The following is a 24,342-nucleotide window of genomic DNA, read 5'->3' on the forward strand; positions in this document are numbered from 1 at the left end:
CTAATTATAATAAACTTCCTGCCCATGTCCTATTCTGTTAAGTCCTAACTAACTTAATTTCTCCTGCCACATTTACTTTGTTCCTTCCAGTGAAATCTTTGAGTTTTAGTGGAGCTCTGAATGCCTAAAGCTAAAAAGTAGACTAATGGGCATTTCAGACATGTGGCAGGTGGACAAAGGATATATCCCAGGACAGGAAGTTTTTCTTCAGCTCCTCCAATCAAATACTGGAGGAGCTTGATGCTTTACAGACCCAACCAAGCTTATCAATACTGTTTCTAGAAGCTAACATCAACTTCTTGCATTCTATTCCCTGGATCAGAAGACTAACAGAACACAAACATGTCCCTGAATTTTAATAATTAACTAGAAAGAAAAATTGGGCAAAGATTCATTACATTTTCAGGCTCTGCACCTGATTTTATCCTAACCCCATGTACCATAGCAGCTCTTAATGTGAGGACTCAATTCTTAAACTTTAGGGAGGAAACAAGAAATAGACATGGGAACAGGGGGTGCAATGAAGACTGGCTCCAGGAAAAAAAAAAAAAAAAAAAAAATCAAATATCTTCTAAGTCCTGGAAGCAAGGGTAAATAAAAGGATCCTGGATGCCTGGCCTTGTGTAAGAAGAACACTAAAAATCTATATTCGAAAGACCTGAGCTTCTAGGCCTTAAGGGCAGCACAGAGAAAAAAATACTGAGCTTCAGGATTGAGCGCCCTCTGCTGGTCAACAAGAAGAACTTCTGAAGCAACAGAGTTGCTTTTATCACTGTTCTATTCCCTTTGAGTTACTTCAGAATATTGACAACCCTACATGTTATCTTCTGCCCTAGAATTTTGTTACTTCTACATATCCATGTTTCAACAGTCTTTTATAGAATATGTTTAAACAGACTGATGTGACATGTAATCATGGGCTTTGAGTTCTATTTCTAGTTGTGTCATTAGGAGAGATATATAGATAGTCTGGTTCTTCTGTGCTAATGACAATCCCCCTCCTTTATCTCCAAAAGAATGCTTTCTTAAAATCCAGACCTCACTGTTTAATTTCCTAATGAAGTCTCCAACTTAATGTATCCAAAATTCCTCATGTTTCAAACCATTATTCCTCTTTTCTCCTCTTCTTTCTTATTTAAAGGAACAGTAATACCATTCACCTCCAATGCCCAAGCCCGAAAATTGGGTGTCATCCTCAACCCTTTCTTCCTCTATATTCCATCTGTCACTTATCAGTTCTACCTCTTACCGATTTCCAAATCATCTGCTTCTTTCTATATTTTTTCACTGTCATTATCTTTTGCCTAGGTTACCTCAACAACCTTCTTAAGCAATTTCCTTAGTTCCTGGTATTAATATTGCTCACACTGGAGTGGGAATGATCTTTCTAAAATAATAATCAGATAACACTGTTTTCCTGCTCAAAATGCTCCAATAGCTAAAAATCTATAGGACCCAGTCCAAGCATCCAAGCATGACATATGCAGTCACATGAGCATACCAAAGCCTCTCTCCAGTCTCATCTCTCATTTCTCTCTTCCTGTCCCAAACTACCAAGCATGCCAGAGTACTTTTTCCCTCTTTGCTCCAAGACAGGTAGTTCTCTCCTCCTGAACTCAATCTCTCTGTCCCATCCTTGTATCACATCACCTTACTAAAAGTTCTTTAAAACTCAGTACCTGTTTCCCCAGTGCTACAGATCCAAACTTACCCCAGGTCTGGACCAGGTGCAAGTCCTGTGTACTTCAGTAGTACTCTGAATTTCATTCTACTGTCACACGCATTCAGCACAATGTAGCTACCTCTTTAATTTTCTCACTAGCTAGAAGGGAAGGATTTTGGAGCTGTGAATATTTTATACAGTGTTTTAGCACTTAGCTGGTATCCATTCAACGTTGTAGTATGATTATGTGTCTAGTATCACCCAATAACATCGCTTATGTGAATTAACAATGAAAATGTATAATCAAGATCCTGCTGTCATTCTTAGCTTTAAGCCAAATAAATCTGGGAGAAAATGTGAAGTCCTTTGATGGCTTGTTCCAGCCTTCTAACAACTATCTCACCCACTCATCCCCACCAAGCTGCTACCAGATGAACTTGCTCAAAAGGCTGTTTTTTGGTCACTCTTTCCAAAAAGAAAATGCTTCCACCAAATAATACAATACACAAGAACAGTAGATTACCAAATAAACAGTCAAACTCTGAAATGTAGTAACTTTCCTTTTAACACTAGTTATTTTCTTTAACCTTTAATTAAGACACTTACAAAGTCCTCTGAAAACTTAAACCATGTCCAAAGATAAATTTTACCTATTGCTTTACGAAAACTTCAAAGGACTGCCAGTTCACTTTTTTTTTCTTTCAGCTTTGATTTTATCCTTGGAAGACCTTAATGTTAAGAAAAGCTACTATAATATCAGTAAAGGTTATTGTGCCTCACAACTAAAGGTAAATTTACCAATATATTTCAGTACTAATAGTAGCTTTATTTAAAACTCTGGTAATTCTAGAGTTGGTAAGTTGCACAGGACTGATGGAAAATGATGTAACAAAGAAATATGAATTTATAGGAAAAATAAAAAAGCACTACAAGTGGTAGTAAATAAAAACTATTTTTATTTTCATAAATTCTTAAAAGATTATGACCGAGTAACGACAACGTACTAGAGTTAAAAACACGTAGAAGTAAAAAGGTGATAACAATAGCACAAAGGATGAGAGGGACTTGTGTAATGGAATTATACAGTTAAAAGGTTTTCACATCTTATGTGACATGGTATTAATTCAAGGTTGAGTGTGGTCAGTTAAGAATACCTACTATGCCTGTTAACAGATACATACAGCAACCATTAAAAAAATAAAAGAGGAATATAGTTAAAAGTTAACAGAGGATATAGAACATCACATTAAATACTACATAATTAACTCAAAAGATGACTGGAAAGGAGAAACAAAATAACAGAGGGGACAAACAGAAAACAAATGGCCAGATGATAGATCCAAATTCAATCACAGTGAAATTATATTAAATGTAAATGGACTAAACGCTCTAAATACATTTTCAGACTGGACACAAATCGCAAACTCAATTAATTATATGCTATTCATAAGAGACGAGCTTTAAATAAAGACACAGATAGGCTGGAAGTAAAAGGACAGAACAAGATAAACCATCCAAATACTAAGGATAATAGTATTTGGTGTGGCTATAACAATATTAAACAAAGTAAGACTTTAAGACAAGGAATATTACTAGAAATGAGAATAATTTCACAATGACAAAAGGGGGAAATTCATCTGAAAGACATGTGTTTATGCCTAATAATAGACCACCAAATAAAAGAAGCAAAGATTGATAAACAGAAACAGACAAATGTATAACATAGTTAAAAAAAGAAAACAACTTACAAACCCCTCTCAGTAACCCATGGAACAAGCAGCCAAAGAAAAATTGGTAAGGATATAGAAGACTTATAGACACTTCACTCAATACTAAAGAACACACATCCTTCTCAAGTGCACAGAGAATATTCCCTAAGATATACCATATGCTAAGACAGGTCTCAATTAATTTAAAAGGACTGAAATCACAGAATATGTTCTCTAACCATAATGAAAACACCAGGGCGCCTGGGTGGCTCAGTTGGTTAAGCGACTGCCTTCGGCTCAGGTCATGATCCTGGAGTCCCGGGATCGAGTCCCGCATCGGGCTCCCTGCTCAGCGAGGAGCCTGCTTCTCCCTCTGACCCTCTCCCCTCTCATGTACTCTCTCTCATTCTCGCTCTCTCAAATAAAAAAAAAAAAAAGTCAAATATTTGAAATTAAACAACACACTTCTAAACGGTCTGTATTTCAAAGAAATACAGCAAAAAAGCAAATTAGGAAATATTTTTGAACTTAACAATAATAAGAACACAACATATCCAACATATCAGAGCTTTTCTGCTTTGGCCTCACTCCCACAAACTAACAGAAATTTATAACATTAAATGTTTGTATTAGAATAAAAAAGTATACCCAACCTTCACCTCAACTGAAAAGCTGGAAAAAGAAAATATTAAACTCAATGGAAGTAGAAGAAAGGAAATAAATAGGAGTGGAAATCAATGACATAGGAAATAAACATTTTTTAAAAAAGAAATAAAGCCAAGTTAGTTTTTGGAAAAGATTAATAAAATGTATGAACCCTTATCTAGACTGATCAGGAAGAAAGAAAACACACAAATGATCAGTATCAGGAATGAAAGATAACATGACCACAGACATTAAAAGATAACAGTGAGATACAAAGAATAATTTTACGTGAATGTCTTCAACTACCTAGATGAATGCAAAAATTCTTTAAGAAACACAAGTTTCAAATACACACACAAAAAGAGAAAATCTAGTATTGAGTTTTCCTCACATTGAGAACTCCTGGCTTGGGTGGCTTCATTGGTAAATTCTATCAAACATTTAAGGAGGAAATAAGACCTATCTTAGACACTTAAACATTTAAAAACACTTTAAAAAAAAGGCGGAAGAAAGAACACTGGCATAACTCAAACCAAAACTAACAAGGACAATACAACAAACTAAAATTATAGACCAGTATCATTCATGAACACAGATGCAAAAATACTAAAACAAAATGAATGAAATCAAACAGAATCCAGCAGCATGTATAATCAATTTTATATTGTGACCAACTGGGATTTATCCCAGGATTAAAAAGCTGGCTAAAATTTAAAAACAAATACAAATTACCAAATTAAGAGAATAAAGGAGAAAACTCTCATGATAATCAGATAAATTCAGATAAGCTTTGGCCAAATTCCACACCCACCATCTCAGTCAACAAGGAAGAGAAGAATTTCCTCTATGAAAAACCTACAGCCAAAATCATATTTAAAGGTTAAATACTGAGTGCTTTTTCACTAAGATCAGAAACAGGCAAGGATGTCCACTCTCACCACTTCTATTCAACACAGTACTGGGGATGTTAGCTAGTGTTCTAAGGCAAGAAAAAACAAATGAAAAGCACAAAGACCAGAAAGAAAGAAGTACTCTATTTTGATTTGTAAACATGATTGTTTAGCAAATCTTTAGGAATTTGCACCAAAAACCACCAGAACAATTAAGTAAATTTAGCACGTTGGAGGATACAAGATTTGCTATATTAGCAACAAACTGGAAAGTATATAATTTTAAAAATACCATTTCAATTGCATCAAGAAAATAGTATCTATGTATAAACGTAATTAAAGACATGGAAGACTTCTAAATAGAAAGCTAAAACACTGCACAGAGAAATTAAAGATGACGGAAAGAAATGTAAGGATATACAAAACTCATATTGCTTCAATACTGTTAAGATGTCAGTTCTTGGGGCGACTGGGTGGCTCAGTTGGTTAAGCGACTGCCTTCGGCTCAGGTCATGATCCTGGAGTCCCAGGATCAAGTCCCGCATCAGGCTCCCTGCTCAGCAGGGAGTCTGCTTCTCCCTCTGACCATCCCCCCTCTCATGTGCTCTCTCTTTCATGCTCTCTCTCAAATAAATAAATAAAATCTTAAAAAAAAAAAAAAGATGTCAGTTCTTTGCAAACTGATCTATGCATTCATGCTATTTTGGAAGAATGACAAGATGATTCTGAAATTCATATGAAAACGCAAAGGACCTAGAATTATCAAAAACACTCTTGAAAAAGGACAAAGTTGGAGGATTTCAACTATCGGATTTCAAAATTATTACAGTAAGCAAGAGACTATGGTATTGGCATAAGTACAGAAAAACAGATCAATGAATAAAGTATGAATATGTACTTCTACACACACAGTTAATTGATTTTAAATATAAGTCATGATAAACGGAGTAAGTCTTTTCAATAAATGGGATGGAGTAACGAGATATCTGTATATAAAAAAAATTAGCCTCAACCCCTAATTTCAGATCAGACATAAAAATTAAATTAGGAAGATCAAACACTTAAAAATATAAGAAGATCAAACACTTAAAATGTAAAATATAAGGCTTCTAAGAAAAAAAATCTTCAAAATTATGGGTACACAAAATTTTTTTAGAATATAGAAAGCAGTAACTATAAAAGAAAAAAATGATAAATTACACTTCAAAGTTAAAACCTTCTGTTCTACCAAAAGACACCATCATGAAAATAAAAGTACACTGCTAAAGGGAGTGTGAAATGGCACAACCACTTGAAAAACAGTTTAAAGTTCCTTATAAAATTAAACATACATCTATCTTATGATTCAACAGTTGCACTCCTAAGTATTTATCTAAGAGAAATGAAAACATATGTCCACAAAATGACTTTTACAGGGATGTTGATAGCAGCTTTATTTGTACTTGCCAAAAATTAGAAAGAGCCCAAGTGTCCAATGAATAAACGAATTATGGAGCATTTATAAAATGGAATACTACTCAGCACTAAAAAGGAATGTACTCCTAACATTGGTGCAATGTAAATAAATCTCAAAAACATATATGCAGAGTGAAATTTTAAAAACAAAAAAGTACAATGCCATTTGATTCCCAATTACACAAAATTCTAAAACAGGCCAAGACTAAGCTATGGTGACAGAAATTAGATCAGTAACTGTGGAGTAAAAGGTTGCATGGCAGTGGTAATGACTGAAAAAGCATGACAGATTTCTGGGGTCACAGAAATATTTTGTATCTTGATTTGGGATGGTGGTTATAATTAAAACCAGCACATCTTATTGTTACAACTTGATCTTAAAACCAAGTGCAAAGTTCCTTTGAAGTTTTAAAAGTCATTCCCTCCTGGAGACCTCCTAGAGGAACATGGTTACTTTTCTATACTGTCTGGTGTACTTCAGTATAAAAGTTTAAGTGGCACTGTGATGTCAGAATTCTACACTCACAAATATTATGACAGGTACAGAGAATGCAGACAAAGAAATATTTATTCCAACATTATGTGGAAAGTTGTTTTTAAATAAAAAAGTTACCTAGAAGATATTGTAAGACTCTAGAATATATTCAACTCAAGAGATTACAAGTATTATTGAAGTGCTTGAAAAATTTAAGTGTCAGCATTTCTCAATGGGGGTGTTATTAGAATTCTGAGTAAGCTTGATTGGGTGGATCTGCCTCTCATATTGCATAATGTTGAGTATCACTGACACCGTGCCACCAAATGCTAGTAGCACAGTCCCAACTCTTGAGTCACTCTGCCAGAACAATACTCCACAAATTTCCAAGCCTCCACAGGAGTAGGTACTGCCCCCCACTGAGAATCACTAGTCTACAAGCTAATGGCCAAAAGCATGTGTAAGCAGCATGAAAAATAATCCAGTTAATAGACTTAATCTACCATAACATTTTAATTCAAAAGCTGATAGTTTAACTAATGACTACCTTTACTTAATCTTCAAAAGAAAAAAGTCCATGCTTTTATGTGCTATATATAAGTCCAACTTGGGAGGATAAAGAACAACTGATTTTGTTGAAATCTCTAATTAGGGAAACCAAATACAACCACTGACAACACTGTCAATAGCAACAAACTGTAAGACAAGAAATAACATCAGAAACCAAACCACTAAATGGAGTGATAAATCCAGAAGATGATTTATCATGGTCAGAATCCTACAAATGGCCCATGAAATGCAACAACAGGCTTAGAAAAAAAAAAATCAGGATACTTCCATGGTGTTCTTTGTGGCAGAAAATTAGCAAACATTCTAAGCTAAGTCAGGCAGATATTACTAATTTGCTTTATGGTTTCAATATTCAAACTTGCCTTTCATGTTGCAATCAAAACACAACATAATCATTTAATGACAAGAAAGGTTTGTTAGGCTACTAGCATTTTACTGACATATGCAAATTCAAGAATGGACACTGAGAACAAGACTAAAGAATGGAAAAGGATATAAGGCCACCTACATGCCCGGTACTAAGAAGAAAAAGATGAATTAAATGGCACATGGTCCTATAACAAGAGACTGAATTACTGATTAAAAAACTTCTCCTGGGGACCTTGGGTGGCTCAGTCGGTTGGTTAAGTGTCTAACTCTTGATTTCAGCTCAGGTCATGATCTCAGGGTTGTGAGATCAAGGCCCTTGATGGGCTCTGTACTGGACGTGGAGCCTGCTTAAGATTCTCTCTCTCCTTCTCTCTCTGCCCCTCCTCTCCCCCCCCATGGAAGTACTACTCAAATTGATCTATAAATTCAATGTAATCTGTATCAAAATTCTAGCTACCTTTTTTTGCAGACATTGACAAAACGATCCTAAAATACACATGTAAATATAAGGGACCCAGAATAGCCAAAACATCTTGAAAACAAAGAATCAAGTTGGAAAAATCACTTTCTGATTTCAGAACTTACCGCAAAGCTATAGTAATGAAGACACTATGTTATTTGTATAAGGATAGAAAAGACACATAGATCAACAGAATAGACAGTCCAGAAATAAACCCATACATCTACGATTAATTTATTTTCAACAAGGGTGTGAAGACTGTTCAATGGGAAAGGATAGTCTTTTCAAAAAATTGTGCCAGGACAACTGGGTATCTACATGCAAAAGAATAAATTTGAACCCATCTCACCCATATATAAAAATGAACTCAGAAAGGATCAAGGATGTAAATAAATACAAGAGCTAAAACTCTAACACTCTTAGATATAAATCCTGTAACACTGGGTTAGGCGATGCTTTCTTGGGTATGACACCTAAAGCAAAGAAAAAGATAGATCGACTGGACTTCATTTCTAGAAAGTAAACATACAAATGACCAATAGGGACATGAAAAGATGTCCAACATTATTAGTCATTAGAGAAATACAAAATAAAACCATAATGAGATACCACTTCACACCCACCAAAACCAAAAACAGACAATAACACTGTTGACCATTATGTGGAGAAACTGGAACCCTCTTGTGATGCAAGTAAAATGGTACAGCTGCTACACAAGGTGGTTTGACTGTTCCTCAAAATGTCAAACACAAAGTTACCATATGACCCAGCAATTCCACTCCTAGGAATGAATATACCCAAAAGAAATAAAACTTGAATATGAATGTTCATAACGGCATTATTTGTAATAGCCAAGTATATAAACAATCAATCAGCTGATGAATGGATAAACAAGATGTGGCATATCCATACAATTTATGGATAATGGAATATTATTCAGTCATAACTAGGAATGAACTACTGATACATGCTACAACATGGATGGACCTTGAAAACATCATGTGAAGTCAAAGAAGTTAGATGCAAAAGGCCACATATTATATAATTCCATTTATATGAATGCCCAGAATAGGCAAATCCATAAAGACAGAAAGCAGATCAGTGGTTGCTAGGGGCTGGGAGGGAGTGCCTGCTGATGGCTGTGGAGATTCTTTTTGGAGTGACGAAAATGTTCTGGGATTAAATAATGGAGATAGTTGCACAGCCATGGGAATATACTAAAAACTACTGAACTGTATACTTTAAAATGCTGAATTTTATGGTATGTTAATTATATCTGAAAGATTGGCACAGTCTGGTAAGTCAAACAAACAAGTTCAAATAAACATTTTGAAAGCAACTTATACTTACTGTTTTCAATACTCTATGGAAATCTTGGGGAAAATGCATAAACAGGAATTCAACAATATATTCTAAATGTTATCAGAACGTACTGTTGCAATATCTAAGGCAGATATATTGCTTTCCAAGTAAACCTGGGTTTTCACTGGTAACATTTATTGACAATCTGAACATCTACTTTGGGAAAATTTCACAGAGAAATTAACTGTCATTTAAACTATGGAAAGATATGCTTAGCAAAGGAATTACCAACCACTTTTCCCATAAACATTAGTTTGTTGTTAATTAGCACTCATCTATCACTTTGGAAAACCCTCTAAGGCCTGATATTTATTATAGGCAGCCCTACATCACACAGGCAATTCTTGCTTTTCATAGTCACTAAAGTTGGAACCAAGTAACTGCATACAAGGCTGAAACAAAGAGCTACCAATACATTAGGGAATAAGCATAACGGTATAACTGGTCATGTGAGAATACCACAATTTAAGAAATCTGAGGACAGTAATACTAGTCTAAATGACAGAAGCAGTATGCATATAGACACACTTTCAAAAACTGCTTCTTGGGAGCCTGACAACTTACAGGAATCATCTTAAGGTTTGATAAGTTAAAAAAATAATCTCTCTTAGCATAAGCCCATTATTATGCTAACTATAATTAAAGTGCTTAGAAGGGAAAAAAAAACACTCATAAAGCCTCAAATATTACATATAAAACACCATGAACACACTATTTTTGCCCTGGGAGGAATGGTGACCAAAATACTTAATGGAGCAGAGGAATGTAACAATAAAAATACTTGAGGAAAAGACATGAGAATCTTAAAGATTCCCCAACAACTCTTCACAGAGTTATAATACTAATTTCCAGTTTATATTATACTAATTTCCAGTTTAACCACAAGTATCCATGGCCAACTGCTAAAAGGTCCACCATGCTAACACGGTTTATCATTGGTGTCCTGTCATGCTCAGTTATAAGGCAGAACAGGCCAGACCAGTGTATATCCAGCACAGCTGCCATAAAGAAAACTAACTTTTTTAGACTATAAATTCCAAGCAAGATGAGACCTAGTTCTATTCTTCTCACCACTGTACCTAGCACAGTTGGGTGACTGAATAAATGAGTAAGTGAATACAAATGCCATTTCTTCCAAATAGAGAATAGAAAGGAGATTAACCAAAAGCTAAGAGATAACAAATGGCATTACGCTTTGAAAATAACAGGGGCGCCTAGGTGGCTCAGTTGGTTAACTGGCTGCATTCGACTCAGGTTGTGATCCCAGAGTGCTGGGATCAAGCCCCATGTTAGGTTCCCTGCTCAGTGGGGAGTCGGCTTCACCCTCTCCCTCTGCCCATCCCTGCTCCTTCTCTCTCCTGCTCAGTCTCTCTCTCAAATAAATAAAATCTTAAAAAAAAAAAAGGTTTTAAAATAACAATATCCAGTATCGATTGAGATGCTAATAAATACACACTTTCATATACTGCTGGTAGAAATATAAACTAGTTCAATTTTGGTGGACAGCAATTAGCAATAAATATTTAAAAGGAACTTTAATAATAAATATCTCATTTGACCTTGCAACTCTACTTCGGGAAAAAACAAAACAAAATAAAACAAAACCCATGGGGTTCAGTTGGTTAAGCATCTGCCTTAGGCTCAGGTCATCATCCCAGGGTCCTGGGATTGAGTCCTGCACCAGGCTGCTTCTCCCTCTCCCTCTTCCTGCCACTCCCCTGGCTTGTGCTCGCTCGCTCTCTCTGTCATAAATAAAATTTTAAAAACAAAACAAAACCCATGGTGAAAGATTTAATTATAAACAGGCTCATACAACATTACATTAGAAACTAAAATATGTCCAATGAGAGATGGATAAATCATAGTATGCCAATGAAATGTGTAGAAAAACATTTAAATGACATGGATAAGAGATACATATGACACCATTAAGTAAAAAAGTAGGTTGCCAATATTCCCATTCTGTGAATTTTGTAAAAATGTGATAGGATGTGGATAACTTTATTTCCTTCTCTATATTTTCTACAATAAACATATATCTTGATGAAAATAACAGTTTCAAATATAAAAATTGGTGATTTCTTTAAAAGTTCCTCTGTAAAGTGAACTTTTATCACCAATCTGAGAAATCAAAAGGTGTAAGTGATGGGGACAAGAAAGGGACCCAGGAGGAGTTCACAGAAAAGGATCCACTGGAAATAAAACAGAGAAAGCAGACAGAATAGATTCCAGACACTAAGTGAAAGAGGTAGGCTTTGGAGCTCCTGGTGAGGTCAACAGAGCAGAGAAAGGTTTGTGGAAGGGGGGACAGTCCTCATTTCAGGTCAAATGAGGTATATATTCCCTCTAAAATCCAAATGTGCCCCTTTCTTTGTGTGGGAGAAGTCAGCTAGATACAGCAGGTTTGTTGTTGTTGTTTTACCTTGGAAAAGGCACCTCAACATAATCCAAACCACTGGACTCCTAGAAGGTTCACCAAGATAAAAGGCACCTGAATTTTTGTGGGAATTATCCTCACCCTCTGGCATGCATGTACCTTACCAAAATGTCAATAGGAATTGTTACATCCAGCTCACCAGATCAAACCAGCATGGTATCAATATAATGGATCAGCATAATGTCCTGTGGGAGAGGATTTCCAGGTCCTTGCAGACTACCTTACAACAGAAAGCTTGATATAGCCCTGAGTTAAGTTAGTGGAGGTATATTGCTGACCCCACCAGTTGAAAGCAAACTAATTCTGATGGTTTTTACTAATAAGTACATAGGGAAAAAAGCATATGCCAGATCAAGATCTGCATACTAAATGCTAGCAGTTGCACTGATTTGTTCCAGCAACGAAACCCCACCTGGAACAAATGCAACCGAAGCTACCACCTGATTAAGTTTATGATAATGCACCATCGTTCTCCAAGATCCATCTGTCTTCTTCAATGCCAAATAGTTGAGTTGAATAGGGATGTGATAGGAATGAACACTTCTGCAACTTTCAAATTCTTAAGGGTAGTTCTGTAATCCCTCTAGGTAAGAGCTGACTACTTTGGTAGGCAGATAAAACTCTAGTGGCTTCCACCTGACTTTCCCTCACTTCCACAGGTCCACAAACCAATGTGGGATCTCAGTTAGTTGTTGAATATGTCCACTCTAATTATGCATTCCAGGAATATGGAAATAACCACATTGGCCCCACTGTTATTTGGCTCTAAGCCAAAACTCCACTGACTGATGGAAAACAGTGGCATTTGGGTGTTCTAGAACTCATTACATTCTGAGTCAATATTCAGCAATCCCCAAAAAGTCTAAAAATTTCTTATTACCCAAAGTCCATTACTCTAGTAAATGGCCACAGGTTTTTTGTGGGGAAGCCTAGAGGGAGATCAACAGCATAAATTCTGGTTGTATGGCAGGACCTGGCTTTCCCTTCATTTAAAGGTTGTTAGATCTGTGAACTGGCTTAAGTCCAGGGACAGGCTGAGGGGCCATAATCTCTTTATAGAGGTCATCCAAGTCACACTTCTGTTCCCCACGTCTAGAGCTCTTCTGTTTCTAGAAATCAATAAATAATTCACAAGGTTTTCCATCTATTTCAGTTGGATACTATGATCAACTACCCCATGCCAAAGATCTCTGCAACTCAGACTTCTCTGATTTCTGCTTTGGCTTCACTGACCATTACAGTAACCACTGACCATTACAGTAACCACACCCTCACCCTTTGTTTTTTTGCAATTAAGTGCCAGTATTTATCTCTGTCACCTGGGATTCCACTACTCTTGATGAATTCAAGGATCCTAATTTGATGGCAATAGTTATCCTTTCATTAATGGCTTAACAAAAACAGCCAACAGAGCTCTTCAAGGATGTTGCAGCTCTCCTCATGAATGTATTTCTCAGAGCCCTGAGAAAAGGAGTGTTCTCTAGGCCCACCCAGGGGACATGTATGGTCAAGTTTTTGTTTTTTAACAAAAAATCCACTCAGGGCACCAGGGTGGCTCAGGAGGTTAAGCTTTTGCCTTCAGCTCAGGTCATAATCCCAAGGTCCTGGGACTGAGCCCCACATTGGGCTCCCCGTTTAGCAGGGAGTCTGCTTCTCCCTCTCCCTTTGCTCCTTCTCACTGCTTGTACTTTCTCTCAAATGAATGAAATCTTTAAAAAAAAAAATCCACTCTAGCATTCTAATCTCCTTTGGATAACTTCCTCTACAGTATATAAACTAGGATCTATCTTAACTTTACTTAGTTTAGGCCACCTTTCAGTGTAGTTTTCAATCAACCAACCAAGCAAACTGTTAGAGCCACTCATAGCTCTCTGACTTAATACCTTCAATCTGGAATCTTTGCTTAGTGAGCCCTAATAAATAAATTCAGCCTGATCCAATCTTATATTCCTTCTGCTCTATTCCATTCCCACACCATTCTCTAGGTAATTGCAGGTGAAATCATTCACACTTCCTCATGGGTAACACCTAGTAGGTAGGTACCTCACATTCTGGGGGCTGTTGGAATTTAAGTGAGGCTACAGAGGTATAAAAGCAATTAGAAGTGGTGAGAGTAGGTCCTGAAGAAGATCAGCAGTCCCTTAACAGGCAAAAACCTCAAGGGAAGCCATTATAGATTCCTCAGGAGACTAACCTCCCTCAGACAGGGATAGGACTGGTAAAGGTGGGTGGGCAGAATTAAGGAGTCCAAGTACCCAGCTTCACTGGAATCTGCCCATATTCCCCACCCCATTTTTCAGTTTTTCATTCTTTCCCAATGTAGCCTTAACACAAGAGACCACAAAACTGGAAATTCAATTTGTATCATAACTCAGCCACCTGCAGGATTAGACTTTGGGTTTAGTTTTCAGAAATCTCTGCCTTTGGCTACAAGAGATAAGGGTTTCCTTTTAGAGCAATCACAGAGGCTTTCACTCCCTTATGTGGATTTTGAGCTCAGAATCTAAAGCCTTTTCCTTCTTTAAGTTCCCCAGTGTACTTTGAAGGGACCATTATTCTTATTTTCATGTTAAAATGTTCTGTGGCAGTAAATACTTGGTCTCCCAAAGCCTTATCTTCTATGGGCACTTGCTTACTAGTGTCTACAGCAGATAAAGTAACTGTTTTGCTACAGGGTGCCATGATCACTGGTGTCTCCTTTGCCACTTGAAACAGGGCCATTAATGCTTTTAAACCTAATTAGACCTGAGAACCCATTCTGGAAAACCTAGAACTAATTTAGGAACCCATCATTACATTACTGTTCCTCTACAACTACTTAGGATACAGATGTCTGTATCAGTTAGCATTTGAACAGGGAACACTAGGAATGATTCTGAATATGGCATTTATAACAGAGACTTGGCCCTAAGTAATTATGAACCTGGCCAGTTTATGTCCAGCTGTTGACTCTGGTGCTGGGCCTAGCCTAGGATTTGGAGAAGCCAACAGGGAGAATATGGGGGAAGCTGAGGGGCCCTTAGGCTCTCCCATGCCAAGAACGTTTGTGAGCTGCAGTAGCTCCCCGTGTCCCCACAAGGGCCTTCTGAGAATAAGAATATGGCTGCAGTTTCACTTCCACCTTGCAAAATCAAAACACCTCCTTGCTCACGGTAACTGGGAGTTATGCAAAAAAAGGAATTCTGGGAAATGTAGCTCTAGCTTAGCAAATGTGACAGAATACAAATCCACCATACCATCTTTGTCTTTTTTTTTTTTTTAAATACTTGTTTGGATCTGTCCCAAGTTTTAACTTCTAACCCTTCTATTATTATTTCTGCTCTCATACTTTCCATTTCCAAGGGGTCTTTCATTTTTTCTAGTCATTGTTAAAAACAGCTTTCCCTTCTTGTTTCATGGTTGTAATACATTCTGGTGCTTTTTAAATTTTTTTCCAGTTTCCCACTGCTTCGTGCCTTTTCTTCCATATTCTCCTTTTAATCTTTTATGTAAGAGGTTTCCCTTACACATCTGGTTATCCTTGCCGATATGTTCATATTTAAAAGGCACTTAACTATTAATATTTAAGGCCTCTTCTCTTGGTTAGTTACTTTTTTCAGAAAGAATGCCTCTAGTCTGTAATCAATTTCTCCTCAAATACTACTAAATACTCTTACTGCTGTTTTCTTCTCTCTTCTATAGTCTTGTGTATTTATGATGTTTTCACTCCTTTATTAACATTTAAGGGGAATTTCGGAAGAAGGAAAGATAAAACCATAATGTGCAATTCAACATATTTCACAGGAAGTCCCCGAACACAGCTTATAAAGAGTCAACCTTTAAATCTCTGGAAAATTTAAAAGATTTGACTACAATTTAGATTTATGTTTAAGTTATTTAAGAAAAAAAAAGTTATCTGTTAATCAATGTTATCTGTAAATAACATTAAAAAAAAGATCTCAAAATATAAGGAGCTGCTTCTTTATCTAAAGTAATAACATACTCTAAATTCCAGTGAATCTATGTGATATTTATAGAAAATATTAGATGACAATAAAGTATGTTTAAATCTCTACTAAGTCAGCTACAATAAGTAACAATGTACACTTCAGAAAGTTATGGTTCCCCTATAGCCTGGCAAAAAGGAAAGGAGGTAAAGAATGGCACTACCTGTGCCCCTCAAGAACATAATGACTAAAACTGTTCCCTTTCACGTCAATAACCTTAATTTTGATTTCAATCAAATTTTCTAATTTATTGCTAAGCAAAGTTTCATGAAAGTCCTTTCTTCTCTTACCTCAAGAGTTAAAATCTTACAGGGTAGGACTCTAGCCTGCTTCTAGACAGAGCATATACTATCCACTTGATAATTTTTTTGTTCTGGTTAGCAAATGAACACTATTTTAAGAAACATATACCACACACATCAATACTATAAGCACCATGTAGCTGATTTGGTACTGTAACCACTTAATTTTAAAAGAATATCAGCATGGGGTAACTGGGTGATGGACATTAAGGAGGGCACGTGATGTAATGAGCACTGAGTGTCACAGAAGAATGATGAATCACTGACCTCTACCTCTGAAACTAGTAATACACTGTATGTTACGTGAATTTAAATAAAAATTTAAAAAAAAGAAATATTAGCATTTCAAGCCAAATGAATAATTATTCTCTTCATTTATTTATGTTTGTAAAAAAGCACTGAAAGTAAAACTGCATGCTCACATTCCAAAATTTGTACTTTCATAGTTCCAAAATTGCTTTTTATGTATAATGGTGTGATTTTTTTAGATATGTTATGAAGTTAAAATAAAACCTATCTTTATATTCAACAAAAATTAAGAAATATCATTATGAATGTTAGATCATTAATAAGCTACATGAACTATCTGAAAATACTGTTAATAGGAAAAAAAGATCCTTTCCAATCCAAGGATCTAAAAGTAACACAGGAAATAAAGTTATTAATGTTTTGATATTCCCAAGAACCACAAACACATCACCTAAACAATATAAACAATACAAACAGGCAAACACTCTAAATCTTAAAGTAGGTCCTAATTTACTGTATACGTATCTGTACAGCCTGTTATTAATTTAAAAGCTAATTTCATATATATGCACATATACAGGAAATATATGCATATATATATACATATACTATACATCTATAAATAAATATATATAAAACATCAAACCACAGCAGTAAATTAAGGACAAATTCAACTACTCCCAAGTACTAAATTTTAACTATTTGCTTTTCTTTTTAAATGTCAACAGGTTTATGGTACAAATATTTGAACCAAAATGGTAATCGGTACTTGTTGCTTTTTGCTAGGGTAATACAAGGAGACAGCAGCTGATGCTATTCAACTTTTTCAAGACTTCTGAGAATATCAAATATAAATCTATCAGAGGCCAGTTTAATATATAAGTTGCACAAATAGATCTTTTTAAGGGTAAGAGGCATTTTTCCTTTATTTTACGTAACAGAAAAAATACTAAAGGACAAAAGTCTAAAACTAATTTCTCCAAATTTATTATTATTGTTGATTTATTATCAACAAAAATGGTAACCTGTAAGTGCAAAAGTACTAAGCTTAATTTTCTGAATTTTTAGTAGACAAAAAAACTGCATTTGAACTAATGAGTTATTCTTCAAAGAACCAGACTTTACTTCACTACCCTCTGGGATTATATGATTATTCTAACAAATTTAAATCCAACAGGTAAGATTTCAGGTTCCTATCTATAAAGAAAGAAGCAGACAAAAAGTAAAGCCTCAGTTTCCAAGGAATAGAATATTAAAAATATAAATGTTTCATACACCATTTTTGTGTTATTTGTGAGGGAGTACAACAAATGAATAAAGGGTTTTAAACAATCCTGATTGGGGTACCTGGGTGGCTCAGTTGTTAAGTGTCTGCCTTCAGCTCACATCATGAACCGAAGGTCCTGGAATTGAGCCCTGCATCCGACTGTCTGCTCAGCAGGGAGTCTGCTTCTCCCTCTCCCTCCACCCCTCTCCCCCCACTTGGGCGCTCTCTCGCGCTCTCTCTCTCGCCTGCGCTCTCTCTCAAATAAAAAAAATCTTCAAAAAAATAAAATAAAATAAACAATCCTGATTAATGCATTTAAGTTATTGGAAGGGCAAATATATCAGCAATAAACTTAAATATCAAAAGAACATATAACAGGGCTTTCTCCAGTTTCGCATTTTTAAAAGAAAATTGCCTTTAAAGTTAAAACACTACAAATAAAAATCAACAAAAAAGAAAGCAGTCTTTAGCTAATTTCAAAATAAGGATCATAATAAAACATCACCAGCTCATTAAAATGGATATTTTCAATTTAGGTTACCATTACTTGAAGTACTGGCTGTTATATAATACAGTAAAATCTGACAACTACCTAAGTCTGAAGTCCAAGAAATACAGGGGAAAATATATATACTCAAATTCTCAAAACTAAAGAAGCACCAAGCAAACAGACTATTCAATATATTTATATCTAAGTGAGGATGCATCTGTATTGAAATTTAAAAATTAATTTTTATTTTAATGCCAATAGATAAATCATAAACTGATTTTATCTGTTTGAATACCGAAAGTACATTTCCCCCTGACCCTTAAACTATGACCTTTCTCAGATTCAAAAATACAATAAAAGAAAAAGACACTTAAAAATCTCTGATTATTGAGGCGCCTGGGTGGCTCAGTTGGTTAACTGTCTGACTCTTGGTTTTGGCTCAGGTCATGATCTCAGGGTCGTGAGATCAAGCCCCATGTCGGGCTCCTCAATTGGTGTGGAGTCTGCTTATCTCTCTCCCTCTGCTTTCTCTCTCTCTCTCTCAATAAATAAATAAGTAAAATCTGTTTTAAAAAAATGTTCTTTAAAAAAAATATATCTCCAATTATTACACACCAGGGAATGTTTGTTTCCAAAATTTAACTCAAATGAGAGAGAGAAGCAAAGTTTTGAAGAGATTAGTGGTCAGCATTTCAAATTCACTATGAATCATTAAGACTACTTATAAAATACTATTAAAACCTAAAATAACAATAGTGTTACTATGATGACACAATGACAATTTATTAAGTCCGTTCTTGAGGCTAGAAACTAGCTAAGCACTTCGCATAATCCAATCCTTAAGACATTACAGGTGGGTATTATACCCATTTTCCAAATGGGGACAATTGAGGTACTGTGTTAAAGAACTGGTCAAATATTATAAAACTTAAACAGAGTAAAGAACCAAACCCAGATTTGTCTGAGTCCAAAGCATATGAACTCACCCCAGGCACTGTAATATAGAATTTTTTGTATAATACTAGCATAATAGAAAAGGACAGGAACTTAGATATTCCCATAGCTCTTTCTCAAAGAAGTTATAATATTAAAAATAATAACTATGTGGATGGAAAAAATTATAAATAACTATTCTTGCAACAAAAAAAAGTATGCTAAGTCATATTTATAGGAATACGCTTCACGATGAAATAGCATGACCCAGTGTTAATAAAATATTCACACACATTTATATACAAAGAGACCAAAAGTTAAGGGCAGTGGGCTGTCCCGTGGTAGGGAAGTAAAAACATAAAAAGCTCTCTACTAAACTAGTTTTACCATATTTTTAAATATATTAAGATTTGGAACCTTGAGGACATTATGCTAAGTGAACTAAACCAGTAACAAAAAGACAAATACTGTATGATTCCACTTACATGAGGTATCGAAGTAGTGAAATTTACAGAATCAAAATGGAGTTATTAGGGGCTGTGGGAGGGGGAAGTAAGAAATTGCTAATGGGTATAAAGTTTCAGTTTTACAAAATGAAAAGAGCTCTGTAGATATGTTGTACAACAAAGTAAATATGCTTAATACTACTGAACTGTATAATTTTCAAATGGCTAAGAATGGGGGAAAAAAAGATTTTATAGTAATACATACACAGCCATACACAGATACATATCAATAGAACAGTCCTGCACTAATACAGTAGCTTTTAGCTACATGTAACTATTAAAATTTACATTAATTTTAAAAACTTAAAACTTTTATTTCCTCAATCAGTAGCCATAGTTTAATTGCTCAACAGCTGTATGTAGCCATTGAAGACACCACAGATAGAACATTTTCAACACAGAAAGTTCTATTAGATAGCACTGGATCAGAGTATAAACAAACAGACTCAAATACATATGGGAATTTGTATTCAATACAAAATTTGTGTGATAAAGGTAATATTTCAAATCAATGGGGAAGAAATATTGAGTAAATAGTGTTGGGACAATTTGTGAGCCTGGACGAGAACAAAGGAAGACTAAGGGAATTAAGCTAAAGCTGTATCTCAACTCCTATTCAAAAGAAATTCTGGATGAATCAAAGATTTATACTTAAAAGGTAAAATGATAAATGTATTAACACATAATTCTAATTAAGAAAAGCCTTCCCAAACAGAATGCAAGTCCAGAAGCCAGAAAGATTTTTTAGGAAAATAAAAACTTTTAGAAGAATATAGCCCAGACAAACTGGGGGGGGGGGGGGGGGGGGGGGGGGGGGGGTGGGATTGTGGTGTGTTCCATTTTCTTAATCAATTGAAAAATATAACTCAGCGGAAAAAAGTAAATTGAAAGTGCCAATATACATAGAAAAGACTGCTCAATTTTACCTGTAATTTAAATATTCTACTAAAAATTGCATTTTCTTTCTTTTTTTTTTTTTTTAAGAATTTATTTATGTCATAGAGAGAGACACAGTGAGAAAGGAAACACAAGCAGTGGGAGTGAGAGAGGGAGAAGCAGGCTTCCTGCAGGACCCTGGGATCATGACCTGAGCCGAAGGCAGGCGCTTAACGACTGAGCCACCCAGGCACCCCTAAAAATTGCATTTTCAACCATCTAAGGGCAAAGATAATCCCCAGTGTTAATCACAGTGTGGGAAAGTAGACACTAATGGATGTAAAAACTGATACAACTTATTCAGACGGTCATTTAAAAATATTTAACAAAAACCAAAAGCAACAAATAATATTTATGATAAAATGATGCTGAGTCTAGAACTGAATTTAAAACAACCTGAGAGGGGCATGTGGGTGGCTCAGTCAGTTAAGTGTCTGCCTTCGGCTCAGGTCATGATCCTGGAGGTCCCAGGATCAAGTCCCACATCAGGCTCCCTGCTCAGCAGGGTGTCTGCTTCTCTCTCTGCCCTTCACCCTGCTTGTGCTCTCTCTCGTTTGCTCTCTCAAATAAATAAATAAATAAATAAAATCTTAAAAAAAAATAACCTGGGAGATAAAAAACTTAGCTGAGAAAAGTTGGTATAGATATAAATAAAGACTGGGAATAAATTTATAGTAGGTGTAACAGGGGGTGGGTATATGGGGATTTATTATACTATTCTATCATTGTATGTTTGAATTTTTCCAAAAAGTTATTCCTACTATGCACAGCCTTTAAACCAGGAATTCTATTTTTAGGAATTTAGCCTATAGTTACATTGTACAAACATAACAATGTCAGTACAAGAACGTTCTGTAAAAAAGCCTAAATTTCCACTAAAGGACAGGTTGATAAATTACATTTATCTAAACATAGTAATATCCTATATCTTTAAAACGTATGGAGGTCAATTATATGAGGGAGATTATGGAAAAAAGATTATGGAAAAAGATCCTGGAAAAAAGAAAAACATCAAGGGCAGAACAATAACTCTAGTTTGAACACATTTAAGTAAAAACAAAATCAAACATGTGGATTTGTGAACACCCATGATATACATGTCCATATTCATAACATTTCTAGGAAGCTATTTCAAAATCTTAATAATGGCTACGTCTGGTTGGGAAGGAGATGGGGGACTAGAAATCTGTGAGAAGGAAACATTTATTTTTCAAACATTTTTTTATACTGTGATTTTTTGGGGGGCATGTGAACACGTTGCATTCACTACATTTATAAGGAAAAACAACTAATTTTTTAAATCCTTCTACTGAGATGATTGTCATTCATTTAGGAACTGTCAGTGTTCAGGGTCAATGCCAGGGAGGAGCTTGTCTCAAGCACATTTAAATTTTACAGAGCAAAACAGATGAGCCGTGACTCTTATTGCTGACCCTATCTAGGGGCTCTTACCATACCTCTATCTCACCCCGATGATCAATCCGTTAATGTACCATTACAACAAATATTTGCTCTAAAGATGTAAGTTAGAGCTTTCCTTGGTGCTAGTCAAACAATTAACAATTTTTAATGAGTATATAAGTGCCTGGTTCTGGGGGGAAATACAAATGAATAGGATTATAGTCTTGCTCAAAAAGTTTAAAATCTTGGAAAAAATATGCATCCTATGTGGAACACAGACTAATTTGCCATGCAAACACACTATGTACTGAGACAAGAAGTCAATGAGGAAATGAATAGTGGTTCATGCAAGAAATAAAGAGGGCAGATTTATCTTAAGAGATGAGCTAGATTTAGATACACAGCAGGAAGAGGATTACATAAGACCACTGAAAAGAATGTACAGAAATAAAAAAATTGAGATAGTGAGACTCAGTAGGACTAGAAATGAGGGGTTGGAGGAAGTATAAAATAAATAATCAGTAGGAGTTAAGTTCAAGGTGATATATATCCTAAAAACCAGGAAAAATTAAGATTCTGTAAAACAGGCAAAGGAGAGTTTTAACAGGCATTTGGCAGCACCAGCATGCTAGGTAGGGTAAACTATCTACACGTCTTTGCTTCTTTTTGGCTTGCTTTCTTGACATGAAAAATAAAATAACAAACATTACTTCAATACCTCACTTCCAGACCCAGATTCTAGTGGTCTCTTCTTTCTTGGTCCAATAGCCGCAAGAGCTGTGAGGTTAGCATCTCTATGCTGTATCTGCGCAAGCTCCAACTGTTGTAACTAGAAGATGGAATAAAAAAAAAAAAAAATGCATATTTACATAGAGTCATGCTCAGAGGGAGTAAGAAATTGATCACTAAGCCTACTTCTGTGTTCTTCACCAAACAAGTTAAAGTAAGAAATAAATATAAATTCCCCTAATAGCCAAGAGCACATCATTTCCTGATGCCTTTACCCCAACAAACTCTTTAGTCCTCAATCTAAAAACAGAAGAGGCAGAATTTAGGTAAGGAAGAAGTATAGAATAGAAGAAAAACAAGAAAAGAAAGGCATCTAGAGCTTAATCTCTTCTTACTTTAATCACAGGTAAGAAATGCCTGAAGAATAAATTGAACAGTAAACTGGACAGAAATTGGCCAAACTATAGTCAACCTTTTCAGATTAAAAGAAAACTACTCGAAAATAAAGAGTTATTGTGTGTCATAGGAAACAGTTCTGTGCTGTATGATTTACAAACTGCCTCCTTAAAAATTAACTCATTTAACTCTCACAACACTGAAAAGTTTATATTAATTACTATAACAGGATATGAAAATTATACATGTACTCATCTTTTTTTTTTTTTTTTTAACTAAGGAAGACATGCTCTAAGAGCTTAGGAAAACTTCATAAAGGTCACATAAATGATAAGTGGTAGAAACAGAACTCAGAGCCAAGTGTTCTTGTTACAAACCCTCTCTATATGTCACATGGATTCACTCTATATTTATCTTCATGCCAAAAATTGAAAGTACTCAGCAAAGCAGGGATAGAGGGAACATACCTCAATATCATAAAGGCCATATACGAAAGACCCACAGCTAATATCATCCTCAATGGGGAAAAACTGAGAGCTTTTCCTCCAGAGTCAGGAACAAGACAGGGATGTCCACTCTGACCATTGTTATTTAATATCGTACTGGAAATCCTAGCCTCAGCATCAAAATCTTATTACTATGGAGGGAAAGAAAGAACGAACCTGGCACTGGTTGCTAGACAAATATTCAAACAAGATCAGGCTCCAAGATAGCCAACTGAAAGTAACCTGTTGAGGGACCACACACACACACACACACACACAGAATATTCTTTTAAAAAGAGCACTGACCAAATTTTGAACATATTAATACAAGAGCAGGATGAAAACAGGAAATAGTTTGTGGTGAAATAGGCAGTCTCAAGGAGATAAAAAGTAAAGATCACTTCAGATTATTTTATAATATTAGAGGAAAGACCAAAAATAAGCCATAGGTAACTAAGTCTTTATTAAAGAAGAAAACACAACTTAAAAAAAGAAAAAAGAAAAAAGAACAATTCTTCATTTGCTTCACAAATTATCAGGCAGAAATTCCTTTTTTTTTTAAAAGATTTTATTTATTTAGGGGCGCCTGGGTGGCTCAGTCGTTAAGCGTCTGCCTTCGGCTCAGGT

The 24,342-nt window shown here is 35.5% G+C and overlaps 1 protein-coding gene across 1 annotated transcript in view; it reads right to left on the bottom strand.

The window, feature by feature from the left end:
• TAF4B (TATA-box binding protein associated factor 4b) overlaps positions 1–24,342 on the bottom strand; it is a 126,961-nt gene that overhangs the window by 8,027 nt on the left and 94,592 nt on the right. The window contains exon 14 of the mRNA XM_034996188.1: positions 22,824–22,934. Coding sequence (XP_034852079.1) covers positions 22,824–22,934 — 111 coding nt within the window. The remainder of the gene's footprint in view (positions 1–22,823; positions 22,935–24,342) is intronic.

This window comes from Mirounga leonina, unplaced genomic scaffold, assembly GCF_011800145.1.
Source record: "Mirounga leonina isolate KUSES-001 unplaced genomic scaffold, KU_Mleo_1.0 Mir_93, whole genome shotgun sequence".
Taxonomy (NCBI): Eukaryota; Metazoa; Chordata; class Mammalia; order Carnivora; family Phocidae; genus Mirounga; species Mirounga leonina.